The 24,010-nt window shown below is 41.7% G+C and overlaps 1 protein-coding gene across 1 annotated transcript in view; it reads left to right on the top strand.

Moving 5' to 3' along the window:
• Positions 1–24,010, top strand: part of LOC144818541 (alcohol dehydrogenase 1-like) — a 444,364-nt gene that overhangs the window by 330,848 nt on the left and 89,506 nt on the right. Inside the window, exon 7 of the mRNA XM_078676060.1 lies at positions 12,015–12,150. Within this exon, the coding sequence (XP_078532186.1) occupies positions 12,015–12,150 (136 nt within the window). The remainder of the gene's footprint in view (positions 1–12,014; positions 12,151–24,010) is intronic.

Raw genomic sequence — 24,010 nt, 5'->3', positions numbered from 1 at the left:
TGTTGTTGCGCCCCTGATCCTGTGACACCCCTATTCCACACCTGCCCCCCCCACAATCATATCCAATTCTAGCCTAACCCTGCGCCAGCTGGCTGAGCATCTCACGTGCCTCATCAACATCAGTAAACAAATAGAATTTGCCTTTAATCAAAACTTTTAGCTTTGCTTTCTGTGCAATTGAGGCTTGCACGCCCTTGTCCTTAAATAATTGCAAAATCTTTACAAAGTCTTTTCTCCGACATTTGGTAGTTGAATTGGCATGGAATTGTCTTTGCTTAAAAGCCTGTGATAGGATTGTTTCTTTGACACGAACATCAGCAAAATTAACAATAGTAGTCCGGGGAAACGGGGAATTGAGAAATGGCAGAGCTGGGACTCGATGCGCCTGTGTGATTGTTAAGTCTCCCTTGAACTCAGGGACAACCTCTCGAGAAAAAAAGGAAGTAATCCATTGCATCATGTCAGAGCCCTCAATGTTCTCTGGTACGCCCACTATTCGAAGGTTTGACCTTCTATTATAATTTTCTAATTCATCCAATTTAAATTCAAAGGCCTTCGAAAATTTAGATACACTAGACATCTCTTTCTGCACAATAGTCATATTGTCCTCCAACCCCGAAATTCTAGTCTCAGATTCTTGAAATCGAATTGGAAAAGAAGCCATTGAATCTTCAATTTTATCCAGGCGCTTACCAATCACTGCCAATTCCGCTTTTTGAAATTGCTTCATCTCTCTTATTTCCCCCCAAATCAGATTTAACATATCCTTCACTGAAATCTGAAATTCCCCAGTAGTCTCAGTGTCCATCCCCATAATCGGACTCTGTGCCATAGTAACGCCAACAGAGTTGAGGTTAGATTGTGGCAATACATTAGAAGCGACCGAAGAGGCGGCCGTAGAAGTGCTGGTAGAAAAAGTAGAAATTTCTTTATCACTAAGAGAAGGAGCTCTTATGTTTAAAGGTGGGAGGTCTATTAACTTGACTAAGTCGCCAATCGGCGTCATTGAGTCTAAGTTCTCAAAGTCTTTCAAGGGAGGGGTAACTGTTGGAGGAATTGAAGAGGTTGGAACCCCTGGTAGCACTGCCCGAATCCCAGCTGTATCAGCAGAAGCATGTATTGCGCACTTTCGCTCAAATAACGGAAATTGTTTAGAAGCCTTAGGAGCGCAGACTGTCATGGGTTCTTTAGACGCCTGTAAACCAAGTGAGGCCACTGGATTCGCATATTGGGCTAATTCCGACGATTTAACTACTGACCCCGACAAAGCCATATCCATTCCCCCCACGGGCAGCTCCAAAACTTCCTGCCCCTCACTAGTGACAGAGTTGCCAGGATTCTGTTGGTGAACCTGTATCATGCTGTCGTCCGGAAGATCGTCCTCGCCCTCCCCAGAGCTCTCCAAATTTTCAACAGAAGAGGTTTCTCTCTCCGTGGCGGATCCTGCCCGCTTAGCCTTTTCTAAATTCTCCTTTAGTTGTTGGCGTCGTACTATCGCCTTGGCCCTAGCCGTCAATTGCTTGCCCGTTATCAGAGCCAATTCAGTCTGCTCCAAAATAAGTATAGCCAGGTGTTGTCTTCTCACCTCTGGATCTCCAACCCTTCAATCCTCAGCCACAAGCTGAATTGATCTCAGTAAATGCCAAGTAGAGCCAAGTCGTCGGGAATGCTGGGACTTGTAGTCTTACCCACACAGCGGCTTCAACCCTAAACTGTAAGGTAGAAGCGGCGGGGCAGGACAGTTCCAATCACCGGCAGGACTGGACCCCCAGTCACACGAAGTCCCTTCAGCTGCACCCAAACGCCAAATGATACACTTTCACAGAGACAGCGGCAATACTCCACAACCAGGTCCACAGTCAGGTCAGCCGTCAATTCACCACAGCCTCGGCTAAATGGCATCTAAGCTCCGCAGCTCGTCTCTTACGCCTCACATGTTTCTCCGTATCTCTTCACCAGTGCATACCGCAAAGCCATAACCTTCCGAAGGGAGCTAAAGTGGATACATTTCTTTCTAGGAGCACGTCAGCAGCCCTCGTTACACCACGAACGCCAAAAACGCCAGAAACGCCGAGAGCGCCACCAGTGCCATCACCCTCGTGGAGAAGAGTGAGGGGGAGGAGCAGGGGAACAGGAAGCCCAGGTGCTACGTGGAGGCGTGGAACTCCACTGTAGTCGCCAATCCTCATCAATATTTTTTGTGAAAATCAAGACTGTCACATTACTATGATTGTGATACATGGCAATTATGATACACGTTTTTTGGACATAAGTGTATGATTTAATACTGTATTTTTTGTGTATTATAACATTTTTGCAGCCTTGAAGAAACCACCTGTGTGACGAAACAGATGTTGACTGTGCTTTGTGATGTCACCTACTCCATATTGTGGCTGTACTTAATGATGTCACCTACTCTATATTGTTGAGGATCTAAACTTACACATAATAAATACGACTTGGATTCATACATATTGGATTTCTTACATATTAGACCACATATATGTACTGTTTTGATAATAATGAGTGCTGTGATATCTCTTTTGCATGCACTCTTAATAAACATGTAGCTTCATCATTAAATAATGTACATGTCACTCAGGGTTCTTATATTGTTTACTTCTTTGTTGTGACCAGAGCATTTGAACCAAAGTTCCCTCCAAGAGAAAGAGTTAAAATTCGTACTCAGCAACACAATCCAGTACAAGTACATTTTATGTAATCTAAATAGAACTAGAAAAGCACATCTTGGAAATATATTATTAGTTATATTCACAATCACCAAGCCAAGCTGTTAGGGATTGGTGGGCACACCCTCTAGGAGATACTAACCTGGAGGACCTGATTATATTTGATGTTGGTACATGCATTATAATATTATTGCGTGCGCTACATTTCGTTATGCAATCAAAGGTAGCAAGGGGTCAACAACTGTATGTACTGGTGGAAAGCCCACGTGGTGAGATAGAAGGAAAGAGAATAAGGAAAGAACTACTATAGTGTTGTACAAAATACACATAGGGTCTCTCATCACTGTGAAAAGATTCCCATCAGTCACCATTCGAATGCGCCCTTCATCATCTGGGATCCTTCTTCACCGAAGGTAGATTTTTAGACCCACTGTGGATTGGCAGTTGTTATGAAGCCTAATCCTATAAGTGGTGCCCAGTGTGAGGAAAACACATGATGAATAGTGTGGTGACTAAAAAGCAGTGCTAGAACTAAAGTGCAAAGTGAAGTTGTGAAGAAAAAATGTAAAATTAGGTAAGGAAGAGAAAAATAAATGTATTTGGGTTCTCTTCTATCCTAAGGTAAAAAAGTGCGTAGTGGTGTAAACAAATAACCACTATTTTAGATGTAAAGTCGACATGTTTCTGCAGACTAATAAGATCCACATGGTATCTGGCTGTTTCCTCAGGACCATTAGCGCTACTGCTTATATAGAAAAAATGTGAAGAAAAGGAAAAAATAAAATTTCACCTATTTTGTAGTGATACAATCCTTCTCCTGACTGTATAGTTCAAACCAGGTGGAGGATCCATTTCCAACAGGACACACATGTGGGGAGAAACAAAAGTACACACAGAATTGGATACAGAACTGTTGTAGCTGTGTTGCGGGGGATACAATCAAAAGGGTTGACCCTCAAGTTTGCTAAGTGCAAATTCAGACAGGAGAAGGTAGATTATTTGGGGCATGAGATTTCCAAAGAAGGGATAAAACCTAAATTTGATCATATTTCCAGTATTTCTAAGGCTCCTCCTCCTACCAATAAGGATCAATTGTATTCTTTTCTGGGTTTAACTGAATACTTTAGCAAGTTTGTGAAGAACTATGCTTCCAAAGTGGCTTCTCTTCGACTGTTATTAAAAAAAAGTGAAAAATTTGTATGGGGAAATGAACAGCAACTGCAATTTGATGTGTTAAAAAAAGAAATCTGTTCTGCTCCGTTCTTGAAACCTTTTGTTGTGGGTCAAGAATGTATTGTTTCAGTTGATGCATGTAATACTGGGTTGGGTGCAGTTCTGATGCAGAAAGGTATGGGTGAAGAAAGTATTGTCTCTTATGCTTCAAGGACATTGAAAGGTGCTGAGTGTAATTATTCGACGATCGAAAAAGAGCTATTAGCGTGTACCTGGGCAGCCCAGCATTTCCGACAATTTTTGTGGGGCACAAAATTTGTGGTTAGAACTGACCACAAGCCATTAGTAAGTATGTTGGCTGCGGGTGGTGGAAGGATCCTTACTGCCCGGTTGGCCAGATTGGCGGCCAAACTACAGGAGTATCGATGCACTGTGGAGTATATCCCTGGTAGACTCAACGTGCATGCCGACTGCATGTCAAGGTTAGCTTTACCTCATCACGAAGTTGAACACTCTGATGAGTGTGATGTAGCTTACACCGTGAAAGACATCAATGTAGATGATTCAGAGGTCATCAGTGAGAATCTTTGGGTGGAAGCCATGTCTGAGGATAATACATTGGGTTTGGTCAATACTTATCTTAGATGTGGTTGGCCTGAAGAAAGGAAGTTGTCTGGTGAATTAAGTTCATTTTTTAAGGTTAAGGATGAGCTCATGTGTTCTAACAACATTATCACCAGGGGTGACAAGATCATTCCTCCTTCGTCAGTCAGGGAAAAATTAATTAAGATTGCTCACGAGGGTCATATGGGCATGTCCACCACCAAGAGAAGGTTAAGGGAGTACTATTGGTGGCCTTCTTTAGATGCCGTTGTGGATAGATGGGTCAGGAATTGCGTTTCTTGTTCCAATAGTGACAAGAGTGTGAAACCACTATCTACCTCGACCACTCCCATTGAGTATGCTGAAGGGCCTTGGAGAAGGTTGGGCATTGACATCATTGGTCCTTTAAATTTGCCTGGCTGCAAGGAGGTCTATGGGTTAGTTTTAATAGACTATTTTTCGAAATGGCCAGAGGTCAAAATTGTTGAAAGAATCACCTCCAAGCAGGTCATTGATTTCCTTAATAATGTTTTTTGTCGGGAGGGCCTTCCGTCTGAGGTGATATCAGATAATGGAACGCAGTTTACTAGCAGTGAGATTGAAACATTTTTTAAAGAACATGGCATATCTCACAAGAGGGTTTCCAATTATAATCCTCAAGCCAATGGCCAGACCGAGCGCTTTAATAGAGTGGTCAAGGAATCTATTCAGTTAGCGGTCAGGAATGATTTGAATTGGAAAAAAGCATTAAGTGCCACCTTGCTTACATATCGTACATCACCTAATTCAGTGACGGGGTGTTCCCCTTTCGAATTGTTAAGAGGTCGCAAACCTGGATCTAGGTTGCTACCTTGGTGGCTGAAATCCATTGGCCCCAATGTGTCTGCTTTCAATGCCGAGGAAATGGGAGAACGGGTCAAGGTTTATCAAAAAAAAATGGGCAAACGATCTGTGGAAAGTGTTTCACGCCACAAGGTCAGAGTTGGCGATTTGGTGCGTGTGAAATTTGGGAGTTCGTCTGCCAGGAATTGGGCTAAGTGGTCGGATCCTGTTAGAGTGCTTGAAGTATTTAGTAAGGCTGTGCGTGTTGAAGGGGGGAAAATTTGGAATTTCAGACGTGTCTCTGTCGTTAGATCTGACAAATTGGTTATGAATCCTAGGAAATGTCTTACTCACTCTTATGCTTAGGATAATGTTCAATTGTTTTTGGATGATTTCAATACTTTGCAAAACTCTCAGGTGTCGCTGCCTATCAATTCTGATGTACCTGTTGTCACCACCCTTGGTCCGCAGGAGATTTTCAATGACTCAGATGGTTTAGTTGATGTCGTTGAATTGGGTCCTGTGGCTCAAGATGAGTCTGTGCGAAGAGATGCAGACGTGGTACCCAGAAGGAGTGTACGTGTCTCGCGGCCACCTGCAAAAATGAAGGATTATGTTTGTTCTTAGTTTTTTTTTGTTCTTTTCTGTTTTTTTTGTGTTTTGGGGGGGAGGTGTGTTGTATGCTGCTTGCGTGTGTCCCAGCACGCGAGCTTCTGGAATGTGGAATGCTCCTACGCTGCTCTGTGTCAGTTGGAGCTGGACTGTCCTGGTGGGCAGTTGGTGGTTGTCCAAGCTGTTCCCTACCTGCAATAAAACCTATCCTATGAAGACTACTCTATGTGTGGACCTCCTATGTTTCATAACAAGAACACTGTATTGAAGCTCATCTTTCTAACACAGTGTGATCTCTCAAGATCATCTCATTCATAGCGGAAATGTGGTGTCCTATAGTTAAAGACTATCCACATCCGTCTCAAAGCACACATATTTGTAGCTGCTCACTCACCAATCAGCAGGAGAGAAAAGTCCCACCTCACCTGGCTACCGCGCAGGTAAAACAGGGCACCGCTCTGAGTAGCGAAACAAACACATAAAAAGAAGATTAGGACACACCAGGCGTCGCTCACAACAGCACATACCATTAAGTCAAAATAGTGAGTTTGGAAAAAGCACTTATTAGATGTACATATAGTGCAACCACTTTATAATGAAATAAATCCTTAGGGTTTACCCACATTCATTTGCGGGTGGTCATTAACTGCATTTCTGTATCAGCGCTGAGATAGACAGATACTATTAGTAACTAAAGCCAAAGCTGTTATCTCGTATACCGACTGTAGCCAGGCTGCAAGTATGCGTGTGAAAATAGCAACCTCTATCATTGCTCGCGTGGCAAATCAGGAGCAATCATACAATGGCCGAGGCCGGTGTTATAAACACACAAGTCCCCCGCTCACCGTACATGCCTTAAACAAAACCAAGAACACAGCGCCCAAGTCTTAGCCAGATCGTGTGATGTGCTTACCTATCCGTCGGTACCCCGGGCGTCCCTCTGGGCTGTCGTGGGAGGTACCGACGTGGCGCACAAAGACACGTTTTATTACCGTAGAATCGGCGTCTGCGGGTCGCCTGAGTGACGTCAGTGTGCCGTAGGTGTCCGCGCGACGCGCATCGCATCATGGGAGAAGTAGTTTATTAGAGATAGAAAAACTACAAGACCGTGCCACTGTCTTTCGTATTTTGACGTCTAGATTGTCTGAGCGAGTATAGTCTAATAGTGACTCTCATGTAGCTCGGAGACATAAATACCAGATTTAGATCATAAAATTACTGTTAGAGGGAAAAATGCTTAATATACAGCGCACTTTGCTGAGCATTAAATCAGTACATACGTTAGGGTGTTGTATGGTGTAATTACCAGGCAAGTCACGTAGATTATGCAATGGGTCAAAATCAAGGAATGCATAATGGCCATTGCAAGAGACCTTGTTTAAGATCATAAAAATCCTGTTTAGTGCAGAAATGCTTAAGACACAAAGCACTTTGTTGGGAATTGAGTATGTACATACATAGATGTTTACATGATGCAGAAATGCTTAAGATAAAAAGCACTTTGTTTGGAATTAAGTATGTGCATACATTAATGTTTACATGATCCAGTTACCGGACAAGTCACAAAAATTATGCAAAGGTCAAAAACAAGAAATGCATAATGGGCATGGCAAAGGACCTTATTTGAGGGTCTTACTTGGGTTTAAGCAAGTTTGATAAACTAATTACCCAGCATAGAGTCCATAAATTGTAGCCACAAGTGAATATTAGCCAGACAGAAGGTTACAGTGAATTTCGTCGTCACTACAGCCCCGAACTCATTAGAGTGACATCCACGGGATGGCCTCATTAAGTCCCACTCTGTCAGTTTTGAGTTTATACACCCATCGTTGTTCTTTTTTAAAAAGAAAACTGCTAATGTCCGTTATGTGGGGTGGGATCATAGGTTGTTCTATTACTGTCCATTTTAAATCTGTGGGCAAATGGCCGACATCCATAAAGTGTTTAGTGAGTCTGGTTGCCTGTTTGCAACATCTAATCGAGCTCTTATGCTCTGCAATTCTTGTTTTGACTTTACGTGTAGTCATGCCCACATATTGTTTATTACAGGGGCATGTAATGAGATAAATCACATTTTGACTATTACAATTGGTAAAGCGTCGTTGTTCCCAGGGGCGATCTGTGCCAATGTCAATCTGTGTGGACTTAGATGTTAGCGAACAAGATACACAATTGCCACACGGATGGTGGCCTGTGACTGCTGGCATATCCCACAGAGTCCCTATCGTGCGGGTAATTGTGTTTCTGGGTCTGGTATGTACCAACTGGTCCCTCATATTGCGTCCGCGCTTGAAGGCGAACAGTGGGGGCGGTAAGTTGGCGGTGTCATTACCGGTGTTCAGAATCGCCCAGTGCTTCTTCACAATTTTTTGAATACGATTAGACTCCGTACTAAAGGTGTTGACACATGTTATTCTTTTCTGTGCCGATTTGGGAGGCAATAGTTCTAATAGACCATCCCTGTTGTTGTTTGAGGCACGTTTCTTAGCGGTCCTAACCAATCTCTTCGGGTATTTTTTCTCAATCAGACATTTCACCAGAGTTTGAGAATGTTCCTCAAATGCAGATTTGGTAGAACAATTCCGTTGGATTCGGAGGAATTGTCCGTAAGGCAGATTGTCAAGAAGTGCCTTAGGGTGAAAGCTTTCATAGCTCAACAACGAGTTCCTTGCTATAGGTTTACGATAGATCTCTGTGTGCAAACCAGTTGGGGTTGACGTGATCAGTAAATCCAAGAAAGCTAGCTGATGTCTGCTATACTCCATGGTAGCAAGGAACGGAATTGAAACGTGCCTCAAACAACAACAGGGATGGTCTATTAGAACTATTGCCTCCCAAATCGGCACGGAAAAGAATAACATGCGTCAACACCTTTAGTACGGAATCTAATCGTATTCAAAAAATTGTGAAGAAGCACTGGGCGATTCTGAACACCGGTAATGACACCGCCAACTTACCGCCCCCACTGTTCGCCTTCAAGCGCGGACGTAATATGAGGGACCAGTTGGTCCATACTAGACCCAGAAACACAATTACCCGCACGATAGGGACTCTGTGGGATATGCCAGCAGTCACAGGCCACCATCCGTGTGGCAATTGTGTATCTTGTTCGCTAACATCTAAGTCCACACATATTGACATTGGCACAGATCGCCCCTGGGAACAATGACGCTTTACCAATTGTAATAGTCAAAATGTGATTTATCTCATTACATGCCCCTGTAATAAACAATATGTGGGCATGACTACACGTAAAGTCAAAACAAGAATTGCAGAGCATAAGAGCTCGATTAGATGTTGCAAACAGGCAACCAGACTCACTAAACACTTTATGGATGTCGGCCATTTGCCCACAGATTTAAAATGGACAGTAATAGAACAACCTATGATCCCACCCCACATAACGGACATTAGCAGTTTTCTTTTTAAAAAAGAACAACGATGGGTGTATAAACTCAAAACTGACAGAGTGGGACTTAATGAGGCCATCCCGTGGATGTCACTCTAATGAGTTCGGGGCTGTAGTGACGACGAAATTCACTGTAACATTCTGTCTGGCTAATATTCACTTGTGGCTACAATTTATGGACGCTATGCTGGGTAATTAGTTTATCAAACTTGCTTAAACCCAAGTAAGACCCTCAAATAAGGTCCTTTGCCATGCCCATTATGCATTTCTTGTTTTTGACCTTTGCATAATTTTTGTGACTTGTCCGGTAACTGCATCATGTAAACATTAATGTATGCACATACTTAATTCCAAACAAAGTGCTTTTTATCTTAAGCATTTCTGCATCTTGTAAACATCTATGTATGTACATACTCAATTCCCAACAAAGTGCTTTGTGTCTTAAGCATTTCTGCACTAAACAGGATTTTTATGATCTTAAACAAGGTCTCTTGCAATGGCCATTATGCATTCCTTGATTTTGACCCATTGCATAATCTACGTGACTTGCCTGGTAATTACACCATACAACACCCTAACGTATGTACTGATTTAATGCTCAGCAAAGTGCGCTGTATATTAAGCATTTTTCCCTCTAACAGTAATTTTACGATCTAAATCTGGTATTTATGTCTCCGAGCTACATGAGAGTCACTATTAGACTATACTCTCTCAGACAATCTAGACGTCAAAATACGAAAGACAGTGGCACGGTCTTGTAGTTTTTCTATCTCTAATAAACTACTTCTCCCATGATGCGATGCGCGTCGCGCGGACACCTACGGCACACTGACATCACTCAGGCGACCTGCAGACGCCGATTCTACGGTAATAAAACGTGTCTTTGTGCGCCATGTCGGTACCTCCCACGACAGCCCAGAGGGACGCCCGGGGTACCGACGGATAGGTAAGCACATCACACGATCTGGCTAAGACTTGGGCGCTGTGTTCTTGGTTCTGTTTAAGGCTTGTACGGCGAGCGGGGGACTTGTGTGTTTATAACACCGGCCTCGGCCATTGTATGATTGCTCCTGATTTGCCACGCGAGCAATGATAGAGGTTGCTATTTTCACACGCATACTTGCAGCCTGGCTACAGTCGGTATACGAGATAACAGCTTTGGCTTTAGTTACTAATAGTATCTGTCTATCTCAGCGCTGATACAGAAATGCAGTTAATGACCACCCGCAAATGAATGTGGGTAAACCCTAGGGATTTATTTCATTATAAAGTGGTTACACTATATGTACATCTAATAAGTGCTTTTTCCAAACTCACTATTTTGACTTAATGGTATGTGCTGTTGTGAGCGACGCCTGGTGTGTCCTAATCTTCTTTTTATGTGTTTGTTTCGCTACTCAGAGTGGTGCCCTGTTGTACCTGCGCTGCAGCCAGGTGAGGTGGGACTTTTCTCTCCTGCTGATTTGGTGAGTGAGCAGCTACAAATATGTGTGCTTTGAGACGGATGTGGATAGTCTTTAATTATAGGACACCACATTTCCGCTATGAATGAGATGATCTTGAGAGATCACACTGTGTTAGAAAGATGAGCTTCAATACAGTGTTCTGTATCCAATTCTGTGTGTACTTTTGTTTCTCCCCACATGTGTGTCCTGTTGGAAATGGATCCTCCACCTGGTTTGAACTATACAGTCAGGAGAAGGATTGTATCACTACAAAATAGGTGATATTTTATTTTTTCCTTTTCTTCACATTTTTTCTATATAAGCAGTAGCGCTAATGGTCCTGAGGAAGCAGCCAGATACCATGTGGATCTTATTAGTCTGCAGAAACATGTCGACCGTACATCTAAAATAGTGGTTATTTGTTTACACCACTACGCACTTTTTTTACCTTAGGATAGAAGAGAACCCAAATAAATTTATTTTTCTCTTCCTTACCTAATTTTACATTTTTTCTTCACAACTTCAATTTGCACTTAAGTTCTAGCACTGCTTTTTAGTCACCACACTATTAATCATGTGTTTTCCTCACACTGGGCACCACTTATAGGATTAGGCTTCATAACAACTGCCAATCCACAGTGGGTCTAAAAATCTACCTTCGGTGAAGAAGGATCCCAGATGATGAAGGGCGCATCTGAATGGTGACTGATGGGAATCTTTTCACAGTGATGAGAGACCCTATGTGTATTTTTTACAACACTATAGTAGTTCTTTCCTTATTCTCTTTCCTTCTATCTCACCACGTGGGCTTTCCACCAGTACATACAGTTGTTGACCCCTTGCTACCTGTTGTTGTTTTCACTATATTTAGGGATAGTAACACTGTTAGGTCGTAAAACCATCCCTTAGACCCTCAACCACCTTTTTAGTTAATGTTATGCAATCACAGCCATGTTTACTCTATACTTTAAAATGAGGGTGACTTCAGGATTCTTTTCACAGAAATGTTCTTTTCGCATAGCAATGTTTTGCTGAATGCTCCTCTTACATGCAATATTTGTAACACTGTTGAATATGCCTTTTGACCATTGAAGGTTATATCAACAATAATAGGTTATGTTTGCACACTTACCTGATTAGTGCTCAGTTTATTGATTTTGGAAGAAATAGGCTGAATCAGCCCTGGCATGGCTTTAAGCTGTTGAGCATGGAACAAGTATTTTCATCAATGTGACGATTTTCCTTTTTGTTTTCCTTCAGGTCAGTGCCTTGAAGTCCTCACACTATGGATTTGGAACCACTGTGATTGTTGGAGTAGCGCCACTCAATGCCCAGATCTCCTTCGACCCTATGCTGCTGCTCACAGGGTGCACTTTGAAAGGAGCTCTTTTAGGAGGTAGGGCAATGAGCTGATAATACATTAAATTGCAGTGTCAGTGTGAAGGACATCAAATGAAGGAAATGTATTGCTTTTACAATGGGGGTGGGAGTTTAAAAGGGAGAAAAGAATACTAGTGTTTAAAGTCTTTAAAACCCCTAGAAGCACTGTACTTTAATGACAGAGTCAATAAAGGAATATTTTAGTAGCGCAAGAATATATGTTTTACAGGAGGTAGGCCCTTTATTGCTAGCACACGTGAAGTTGCAAGATTGATGACAACAAAAACTGATGAACAAAGTTGCACTAAACCTGGCATGTAACTAGGCCTTTACCCAGATAATCACCTTCTGTAGGTTTAGAGACATTTGCTTAACAGAATTTGTTTTGGAGTCTTCGAAGAGTTAATTTTGGTAGCTATCTTGACCATTGTTTTGCAGATGATTTACAGTTGGGTTCTGTGGAGGTTTGTGGATAACGTTTTAAAAATGAACAGATCCATTTTGATGAGGAATCATTTTTCAATTCCTATGGATGTGCATCCACAAATCCAAATGATGTGATTGACTGGTAGTGATTGAAAGTGTGTGTTGCTGCAGCCATTACTGACTACAAGACATCGAAGCCTACTTTACAAAGGAAGTGTTTGTGAGATATAAATGAGCAGCCTATATCCTCCCTGACTTCAGGGAGGATATTATGGATTCCTGCAATGACAGTTACTGCCCACAAAAATAAAAAGCTTCCTTTCTACAGCATGGTTTGCTTATCTTCCTACATTTTAATGGATTCCATGAGTGGCTATTTTAGGTTGGATTCACTGTCACTATTTCACTGACCAAGATTCAGGGATGATTTAGAGTTCACATATCATACTTTAGGAGAAACAAAATTTGCAAACATTGCAAAGACTCAGTGCACAGTGTAAGGTCACAATCCAGGCACTGATCCCTGAGTTTATTATGCAACGCTGAAGGTAGGGCTAAAGGCTGTGCACAGTGACCTACAGCCAGGCCCTGCTTGAAGACTCTCAAACCCATGGCCACTGACTAGTCAAGCAAAGCATGTTACTTTCAAATATTACACTTGAAGCAAATTATTTATGGTGCGTGTTGTCAGCCAAACGCTGCCCTGGAGAGTTTAATTTTCAATGGTCCTCTAAAGATCATGCTGTTAAGCTCGAATCTCTTGTTTAGGCTCAGATGTTTTGGAGCTTAGAGCCTTGAATTCTGAGTGACCTGCCGCCATCATTTTCCACTCAGAGTTTCATTGATCAATCAGATTTGATGGGTCCAACAGTTTGCTCCCAAGTGGCATTCATGGAGTATGAGTGTCTGTGAGTACCCCATGGCTTTGCATAAATGTGCCTTGTGTTCAATACACAGGACTGTAATTTTGATTTATGGATACAATGAGGGAATTATCGAGGGAAAAACAGGAAGCTTTCTCAGAATTTTTTATGTAGTCACTCTCCTGTAACTTCTGATCCCTTCTGTTCACATGGCTCTTCTGTCTGTTGATAATCTGTCTCCTGAGATCACTGCACATTACCTTGCAATGCCAATTATCCATGTGCATTTATCCATTGGAGTCTTGCTGGTTCCACTCACTCATTGGTTTGAAAAAGTGGAATGATTTTAGAAAATGTGGACACCCAAAGACCTAGGTCCATAACCACTGCATTGATTTATGGTGCACGTAAGAGGTCCTTGCAGAATATCATCCTGATGTTTTGTTATATGGCTGGGGTGAAACGATGTTTGCAGAATGTACAAAATATTGTGTCTAAGGGTTTGTTCCTCCAACTACAATGGTCTCAAACATGGATCTATTCTAGAAGAGGAGGTTTTTGTTCATCTGATGAAAAACATTTGTTCATAATGCGCTGTTTGCCTGACTTCCCAGATCGTCTATTAGACAAACATATATGTGGCATTCAGTAGTCTACATTTGGAAATGTTCCCAATTTCAAATCAAAAACTCCGCCAGAGGACCAATTTACATGCAAGAAATGAGGCGTGATAAGTGGACTCCTCTGACCCTCAAAACACCAAGCATATAGAAGAATACAACTGTCCCTTGCATGCAGGTTGGTCTTTATACAAGAGGAATATGCCATTCTAAAGTAGGCACTCATGTTCAGTCAATAAGCCTTCATTTAATGTGCTTTTGCGGCAATATCACTTACTCCACATGTAATAAACTGCTGAGAGGGCATGAGTATAGAGGATCTGATCGTTCTCTTTTGGTAAACAACCTTTACAACGCAACTTTTACCACGCAGTGCCTTTACAACGCAACTTTTACAACGCAAACCATTACAACGCATTGCGCTGGGGGGCGCTCTAGGATAGGGAATAGGTTTAATGTACTATCCAACACCTTCCCTACTATCCATGGGGACTGGAGTTGGAATAGTAAATTAAACAATTCACTATCCAGCGCCTAAAAGCACTATGCGTTGTAATGGTATGCGTTGTAAAAGCATGCGATGTAAAAGCATGCGTTGTAATGTCATACATCCTTCTCTTTTTCCATCCAGCTGGCTCTTTTCATGCTTTATATCTGTAAGGCTTCTGGTGTTGTATGCAATCATTATCTCCACTGACTCTCGATTCAGTTTGTTATGCACAAGATTTGCACTCAGGCCTGCCTGACTGGCATGATCCATGAGTACAGCATGTAGGCCACAATTAAAGTATTCCATGTTTTCCCCAGAATCCTCTTAATTTGTGCACATTTAGAGTGTATCCTCACATCCACCATTCAAATGCTCCACAGGTAGCACACTTGTGCACTTGTGGCAATTCCAGCTGCAATTTATGGTACTGTTAATGTGGGGACTTGGATATTTTTCCCACTCAATGGCCATGTTATTAACTATGATGACCACACAGTTGAATATCTTATTTGTTACACATTTTTGGAACAGCTGCTATGTGAGTGAAACTCATGGAGGAGGCTGTTAGGTGACTCAATATGGTCTAGAATCATTAGACTCTAAAACTCCTCTTCCCCTTGTTGCTGTAGCTGGAAAGACAACCCTCAATGAGTTTGCTTCATGGGTGCAATGCCTCATTGATGTGGAGTGTATTCTGTGTGTCTTTAGGCTTACATACTCTTTTAAATAGTGTGAGATGTTTACTTGTTAATATGTATCTTAGGAGAAAGTTGAATATTACACCTAGAAGAGCAATTCATTATGCAAAATATTGTTGCTGAGGGAGCAAGGGGCAGGCATCTCACGCTTTGGTATGTGTATTTCTTCCTGGTGTATTGTGAAACTCGACTGAAGGCTTTCATTGACTTTACACAGGTTTGTCATTGAAGACTTGATGACTGCTTGGAAAACCTTAATTCTGCATTGTCATAGAGGCAGCTTTGTTTGTATCTTGTCATGTTTGGAAACACCCATTATTTTACATGTTGCTCTGTTGTTGCTCGGCTGTTGAGTACAAACCTAACAGCAGGTTTATTTGTGCAGCAGTGCACCCAGGAGGTTTTAAACATTAATTATAACAATTCTGATGCAGCAGACACATTTCACCTACATCTGTACTTTTCAAAAGTAATATCATATAAACATTTTATCAGCTTCATTTACTTACATACTCAAATCGTAAAAACTTCCTATTAGATGCACCCCCATATCATATTGCGAAATCATTACACTCATTATATACATAACAGCCCCATACCCCATGAGACAAACAAACCTTTCAATTGTCATGCCAAAGTGTCCATGGTCCTAGATTAGTGATCACTCAAGTCAAGATAAAAGAATTATCTTAACCCAATGTATTGGTTAATGCATCAGTGAATGAAATGCCTTGCCTGAAGATGTGTTTGTTCTAATTTACGTGAAATCAAAGACTTTGGAAGGCAAATAAAGAAGTTACAAGAATATTCTAACAATACTCTTTGGACTGATTTTCTTTTGGATGCATCTCTATGCTTGTAAACGTAAAGCATCAGTGAGTTAAAGTGCAATAAGTATCTGAAGAAACCTTGCTAATTGGCTTACAGAAAGTGAAGAATCCAGTGGGCATGCAAACGTCAAGAGTTGCTGTCAAAGAGCAACCCAGTATTAATTAAAGGACAGGGAGTCCCCAGTAACATTGGCCACAAAGTGCATAGCATCTTCATATTTACTAAAAGCAACCATAATCAAATATGACCAATGTACTAGATGCCTAGTACATAAAATCAGGATTTAGATATTTTATTTAACATGTTTGACAGTTCTAAACATATCTGGTAGGGATATTGTGGTTTATTTATTTATGTAAGTGTTTTAAATATTATGTAGCTCTTTTGCACTAAAAATGAAATGAGAATGCTTTCTATTGAAAAACACATCTTTACTTTGTTACAGAGAGAGCAAGAGATAGGATTTAATTAGGTAGGGGTTTTATATCAATAGCTTCAAAATACAAACTTTTATATGTGATATAACCAGAACAACATGACATTAGTCCATAAAGCACTCCCAGCACAGTCATGTGCTGGGGGCCTGAAGAGCATGTACTATACCTTATCCACTCTCCGTCTATCCCATCCCTATCACTTAGTAGGAACACTACACATTCCCCCCAGCAGTGGTAGAACCAAACTTATCCTTATTTGGTTCTCAGCCACGACAATGGTAGAGATGTTCCACCCTCCAGGCAAAGTTCCATGGTGCTGTAAGAGGACTTGTTTACCCAGGCGGTACACAGACAGGTAGCTGATGGATTCTATGAAGGATAATTGTTTGCTATATGCAGGTTGTGTGAAATATGCTGTTCCTTAATGATGATTAGACCTCCTCCTATAGGTGGATAATGTTGAAAAGTTCTAGTATCAAGGCTCTTTGATCGCATCTTTTCATTGGTTGCTCATGGCTTTTCATGGTGTGTTATGTCTGCAATGCTTATACTGTCTCTATTGCTTCATGATCCATTGCTGTTGCCGACATCTTTGACTATGGACCTCATTGTATGGAATGAAAATTGCAATAAAAAATATTTACAAGAAAAGAGAAACCACAAAGAATCTTGATTCGTCAAATCACAGAACGTTCCTGCTTCTGAATCCTCCTTATTCATCCTATATTCATTAGACAAATAAGTAGCATATTCAGTTTTATGGCATCATAAAAACGGCCACCAATTTTAAATTAGATTTTTGTTTAGATGGGTGACTAATGTAAGATGTTCAGGATTAGGACCAGCTTCCTTGTTCAACCATTTGGCTTTGGACTGCAAATGGCCTAGAGCTGGAAAATAAGGGGCAGAGGCACAAAGGCAGTGATGGCATTGATGGCAATGCTAAAGTCTAAGCTAGCGCTACCAATGCATGAACTGCCATTCTTGCATTGGCAGGCAAAAACAAGCACTTCATTTCTGGAAAACATTGAAAAGCATCAGTTTCGTTCAAGCGGGGGAACAAGGAAAGAAGAGTCCAATGTAAGGTCAAAAAATGTCTTTGTTGGAGACAAGGAAGGAGAGAAGTGTTTTACTTTTAGTTCATAAAGCAGTTTCAGATTTAATTTGTTACTGTGTGGCCTTAATAAGAAGAAACTCTGTTTTCTGGTAGTCACCCTGTTAGGTAGATGAGCAGGGTGAGTATTTCTTTTAATGAGCAATATTTTTATGTAAAGTTGGCTGTCATTTGCATATCATTGTATTGAGTATTCCAACTCCTTCAACATAGTGCTCAGTTGCTCCAGATCAGAGCTGGAAAAACTTGGAGTTACAATGGAACTCAGGAGCAGGCCACAAAGCATATTCGATCTCCACAAGGTATGCCTTCCAACTTCTACCACTGAGGTTGATTGATTAGTAAAGAGGAGAGTCAGCTCTGAACTTGAACTCAAAGGTCCATGCATATTGTATGGTTGAGCTTAATATGCAATGATCAATTGTTTCCAAAGTTTCTGAGGACTACTAAAAAATCTGACTCAAGATGCAACTTCACCTAAAATATTAACCACATGCTTTTCTCGCAAGAGCTCTAAGCACTTTTTCGACATTTGGAGTACTTCACACTTAAGCCAGCATCATTTTTTTCCAGGAAGATATCAAGGCTGATTTTGCATCTTTTTTCCCACATCTAAAGATGCCCAGCTAGAGGAACAAACCAAGGACCATGTGCACACCACATTAACTTAATTTGGTCACAGTTTTCATTTGTTTCTGTTATGGGCTCTAGGCCCAGCCACACAAGTGGGGTACCTTTTTAGAAAGAAAAGTGGGGGAACACTGGGTGATAGAAAGCTTGAGGATCCCCACAAATCCCAGAAAATTCAAGAAATTAGAGGGCAATGTGTGTTTTTACTAAAGGTTATAGTTTTCAGGGTATTCTGGGTAAGAATACCTAGTGATATACACACAAGTCACACCTCCCCCTGGACTCCCCTGGATTTCTAGTTTTCAGAAATTTCCAGGATTTGTAGGGTTCCTTGGTTACTTGCTGAACCAGGGCTCAAATATTGTGTCTATTTACCATGACTAGAGTAAGGAAATTGGGATTTACCCCTTCCCTTATAGTACATATGTCAAAAATACATCCAAACAAATCCAAATTTCCTCGCTTGCCATAGGAATGGAATTAATTAATTAATTAATGAAAAACTTTACTGTTCAGTTAATTAAAACTTACAATTTAAATACTTAACAAATGAGAGAAGTGTGCGCAAAATCATTACATTATTACATAAAAGTGACTAGTGCATATCAAACTGCATTAAAAGGTTGAAGTATTAGGACAGGGAACAGCAACTAACTGGAAAGTGCCCTGGCCTGTGACCTTGTTGGCATCATCTTATTTAGGTTGATGGTCCCTTTGTTGTACGAGAGTACATACTTATGGTCATGCAGCATAAAAAGGTAAGTATGGGCAGGGAGCTGGCAGTAAACAGTGTGTTCTTGCACTAATAATGTCTGCAGCTAGATAAATAAATTAAATGCCAGAAGCAATTTCCTAAATAAAAAGGTGAAATTGAACTAAGTGTTATCAGGCCATTTGGGAATATGGTATGGGAGAGTGCTAATTGCCGTTGCAGATTGCGTAATGAAACATAAAGATAAGCAAAGTGTAATCAGTGTATTAGTGTAAAAATATTATATCATGTCCCTAGAGGAAATTTCGATCAGCACTTTGACAAACAATTTTTTTTTGCACACTACACTATGATTAGCAGAAATAAAAAGATTATATCCTGCCTCTAGATCAAAGTGCAAACAGTGCTTTAACAGTAAACTAATTATTTTTACAAATTACAAAAATAGGCACAGCACATTAGCAAAAGGAGTGGTGTCCTGTCACTGTGAGGCTTGCTGAGTCAGTTTTCTTTCAGCCAGTGACATGAACCTCAGGAATTTCCCACAGAGCACTAAATCTTATCATTGTTAACAGGCTATTACTGCATATTGTTATGTGTGGGTTCCATTCCCCAGAAAATTTTGTTTCAATAGTCTTTTTCACTTGACCTTCAGTGCGGCAGATACAGACAATATGGCATATGTCTTCATTTGCATTTAGTCACAGACGGCATACAGTTGCCGTGGTTTGTCCCAGCCAAGCAGAGCAGTTGCATAAGGTGGTAAAGCAGCCCAGCCAGTAGCTCAACAGCTTTATCTTTGCCCACAATCTGAACAGTTCACCTAAATATGGCTGAGGTTTGAGAAAGCCATATGAGTCTATTGTCATCTATGCATGTGATCTTTTTGACAGTGAGGCTTTGTCAGTCAGTGACGTTGGACAACTTCTTAGCTGCTGACTTAATGGCTCTATTGAAAGCAGCTTGAGTCAGGCCCGTAGCGGCTTGTCTTACATTGTCATTAAGGCTAGAGTCATATAATCATGCACCCGGATTTTGGTAGGATTGTCTGTAGCTCTCCACACATTACTGCTTAGTGTGCCTCCCATCTCGCATTTCAGTCTATAGCACATTTTTAAGTATGACCTGAAGCTGATAAGGTACTGTCTCTGTAAACTAAATTCTAGCTGTACTTGGGATGGGGATGTTCTAGGTCCCAATGAAACAGAAAGACTCTTGGGGCATTAGATGTGGGGCATAGACCCAAAGCATGGGCTCACCACCCTTACTCCATATTTCTCAATAGGGCTTTTCTAAAAAACATATCCCTGGTGTCTACTCCCATCCTAACCTCTGGGAGTAGTGGACAGAAATACTGTTGAGCCCATTCTGAGGTGGAGATCAGGGCTGATACCTACCACCCAAGAATGTTTTGAACAAAATAATAATAATGAAATGTGTCTAATGGGTTTTCTGCTCCTCTGGGAGGAGAGCATCTGTTCCCCAGAGGCAGAAAGACAATTTGGCCCAATCTGGGGTTGTGTCATGGCGGGCCACCTCCACCGCTAACTCTAACTCTAACTCTACCTCTACCTCTACCTCCACCCCCACCTTTTCTTTTTTATTGACCATTTTCCCTGGTATTTAATAGGCTTGCTGCCTCCCCCGGGCTAGATGGTGGGAAGACTGCGGAGTTTCTATGGGATTGGACCATGTCTAATGTTTGGGTAGGCTACCCCACCCCTTCTTTTTTTTTAACCTCCATTTCCAGATGTATAGTGGGCTCTCTGCTCCCATGACAGGGAGGAATTCTGTGGTGAAACTCCCAAACAGTCTTTTACAGTGGACAGAAAACCTATTGGGGGATATTGGCATGGGGAAAGCCAGATGTCACAGCTGGTAGCCAACCTCTTCCTTTTTTTACATTTATTCCCTGGTGTCCAGTGCACTTTCTGCCCGCTAGTGGGAGATTGGGGTAAACTCTCAATCCATCCCTCAGGAAGGGCGGAAACATATTGGGGTGATTTTGGGTTGGGGTCAAGGCCTGACGTCATCACAGGCTGCCGAAAACCCTTTTTTTCCTACCTTTCTACCCTGGTGTCCAGTCGACTTTCCCTCCCTAACACCCGGGGTGGCAATTGTTGATCAACACCCCCTGATTCCACTCTATGCTGATTTTTGTTCATTTTTTAGAGCAGCACTTACCCATGTCTAGAGGCATGACCCCCCTTGTTGGGGTATAGCTGGTAGATCTCTACTCTGAGGCCACACTCCTGCAGAGATCTCCAAACAGGGATGCACCAGTGAGAGATATCGTTGGAAAGGCAAGATTGTTCCCTTTCCAGTAATATCTCTCCTGTGAAAATTGATGGTGAGCTTTACCCCAGGCACCAATGAAAGTGAAAGTAACATAAGAGGTTTGGCTTATTTTACTTCACTTTCACCTGACTGACGCCAGTCCTTCGTGCATCATCATCATCTTTGAACACAACACAGCGTTGTGCTGCTGGGAAAACTGTTCCACAGCAGCCCGACCTGAAAATAAGAAATATAAATCCCTTTGGTATTAGCACCTTAGAGGTTGTGTTAAGGATGCGTCCATCATTCCTTAGCACTGAGGCTATTAAAGGCCTGCAAAATGAAAATATGAGCAGTCTTTAATTAAATTGTAATTGGATCTTAAAACAGAATGTGCTGTAAAAAGAACTCATCAAAATTTCTAGGAAGGAGGTAAACAAATAGTAACATTTTTATTATCATCTTTATTATGATTATTATTATTATTAAATCATAGCCAGCTTTGAGATCTTTACTTTGATAAAATAAAAACAGACTCGCAAAAATAAATCACATGTTTAACAGATGTACTATGGACTATGTCCACAATATCAGTCAAGAGATGACAGGAAAACTGAGAATTTTCTAAATAATTTCAAAATTTCCAAATTCTTTGATGAAGTTAAACACGACTTGTTAAGGAGATGTCAACTCCAGATTGTTAGAAATTGGGCTACTGGTTGAGGGAGTGAAACCCTACTCAAGCAGCACCGGCAACCTCTATCAGGGTGAAACACAAGCAAACCACAAATTAGCCCATGCTTAACTCTCTGGTAGTTTGGCACAAAAACAATCAGGCTTAACTTGGAGGCGATTTGTATTTATGCAGCACATCAAACAGTAATAAAGTGAAAACACAACACAAGAAAAATGTATGCCAATTTAGCAAATAGAGTAACATTTTACAAATAATTTGACACCAAAAATTCAAAAATGCAATCAGTAGAACTGGGGATATGCAATTTTAAAGCTTTAAATGAAAATAGTGCCAAAAAGCACAAAGCGCCAACTGTGGATATCTGGTTGCGCTGGACTATGCCAAAGTCACACGTTCGGGTCAGCCGTCAATGAGCACAGGCTGGCTACAGGACCACTGAACAAGAGGACCTTAAATCCAGGTTGCGGAGGGTTGTGGAGTCAGCATCGAGGATCCCTCATGCACGAGCGATCGCTTGGAGCTGCGCTGTTGAGAAGATAGTCAATGAAGGGATTGCGATGCAAAGTCCTACATTAAGATCTGTATTCACTGGCTGGTGCAAAGAAGCTACAGGGTCGGTGATGCAGTCCTGCATTGCCATTGAGGATGCCATAGACGAGGGGCTTGCAATGCAAGGGCCTGCGTTGAGGATACATGACACAGCGGCAGTCCCTGGAAGGGTCCAGGCACTGATGCAAAGTCCTGTACCACAGACAAACCAAACAGAGGTCCCAGTGCATAGTTTGGTGAGATGATGTGTCGTGCAGTGGCTCCTGTGCCTAGGGACAGTTCTACTGGGACCCCAGTTGGGGCTGATAGAGCACCTTTAGGACCACTTCCAAGGGTCCAGGAAAGGGGAAGCACCCATTGGGAAGGTAGGACTCACAGCTGGCAGAGTCCAGGCATTGAGTAGGAAATGGAGGAAGCCTGTTCGTCCCCTGAGGCTTCTCATCAGAGGGCATGCCAACTAGCCCTTAGAGTCACTCTGGTGGTCCAGGGTTCAAGATACAAGTCCAATCCTTCACTCAGGTGGGAGGGCAGAAGAGAGGCAGTCCTTCTTCCAGAGCAGCACAGCAGTCCTTTGTCTGAGTCTTCCATTGGTCCAGATGTGTCCTGAAGAGTTGGGACCTGAGATCTAATATTTATATCTAGTGCCCAATCTGAAGTAGGAGAAGCTTCTAGAGGTTTCCACCCCCAGAGGTGCTTGGAATTTCCTGCCTCCCTGCCCTGGTCCCCGATTTTCTGGGGTCACAAAAGACTAGTGTTAAACCCCTTTGTGAGAGTGCTCAGGCAGGGTCTTTGTGATGTGCAAGTATAGCAGGTGATAGCTCCTCCCCCTCTTTAACTCGGATTGGCTCATCCTGCCAACACCTAGCTTCACTTTGCCTCAATGTCTGGGAGCAATACACAAAGCTCAACTGCCACCTACTCCTAGTCATGTGACCCAGGATACAGGCAGCAACTACCAAACGGTGGGGAAGTATAACGCGAACTTTCTAAAGGTGGCATTTTCAGAATTGTAATTAAAACTCTGACTTTATTATGAAAGCTTTTAATCAGAAATCCATACACACCAAACATTTCTATCTGCTCCCAATTGAAAGTTATCACTCATTAAATATAATAAGAAAACCCAATTCTATCCTATGGAAGAGGTAGGCCTTGCAATATTAAATTTTTTTTTTAGCAGTTTTTCATTTTTAGAAGCAATCTTTGCCTAAATACTTGATAAAGAAAAAGATTGTTCTGCCTGTACAAATCAAACACCAACATGTCGCCCCAAATTATAGCGCTTTGTTCTAATGAGGATTTCCCTCCATCTGCATTCCTCATCTAATAAGCATACAACAATCTGGGTTTGTTAAGAATAGCAATATTATAGATTAATCTAGGACCTTTATAAATGCCATTTACAGTGCTTTACAACACATGGATCCATTGGTGGCTGTAACGTTTGGTGATGTAAAGGCCTCTTTATTGTGTGCCCAAGACCTCAGTTTTTGTCAATGGAATACAGTCCCATTACTTTTACCCTATTAGAG

The sequence above is a fragment of the Lissotriton helveticus genome, chromosome 2_1 (assembly GCF_964261635.1).
Source record: "Lissotriton helveticus chromosome 2_1, aLisHel1.1, whole genome shotgun sequence".
NCBI lineage: Eukaryota > Metazoa > Chordata > Amphibia > Caudata > Salamandridae > Lissotriton > Lissotriton helveticus.
The sequence above is the reverse complement of the archived record's forward strand: the minus strand, read 5'-3'. Positions and strand labels throughout refer to the sequence as shown.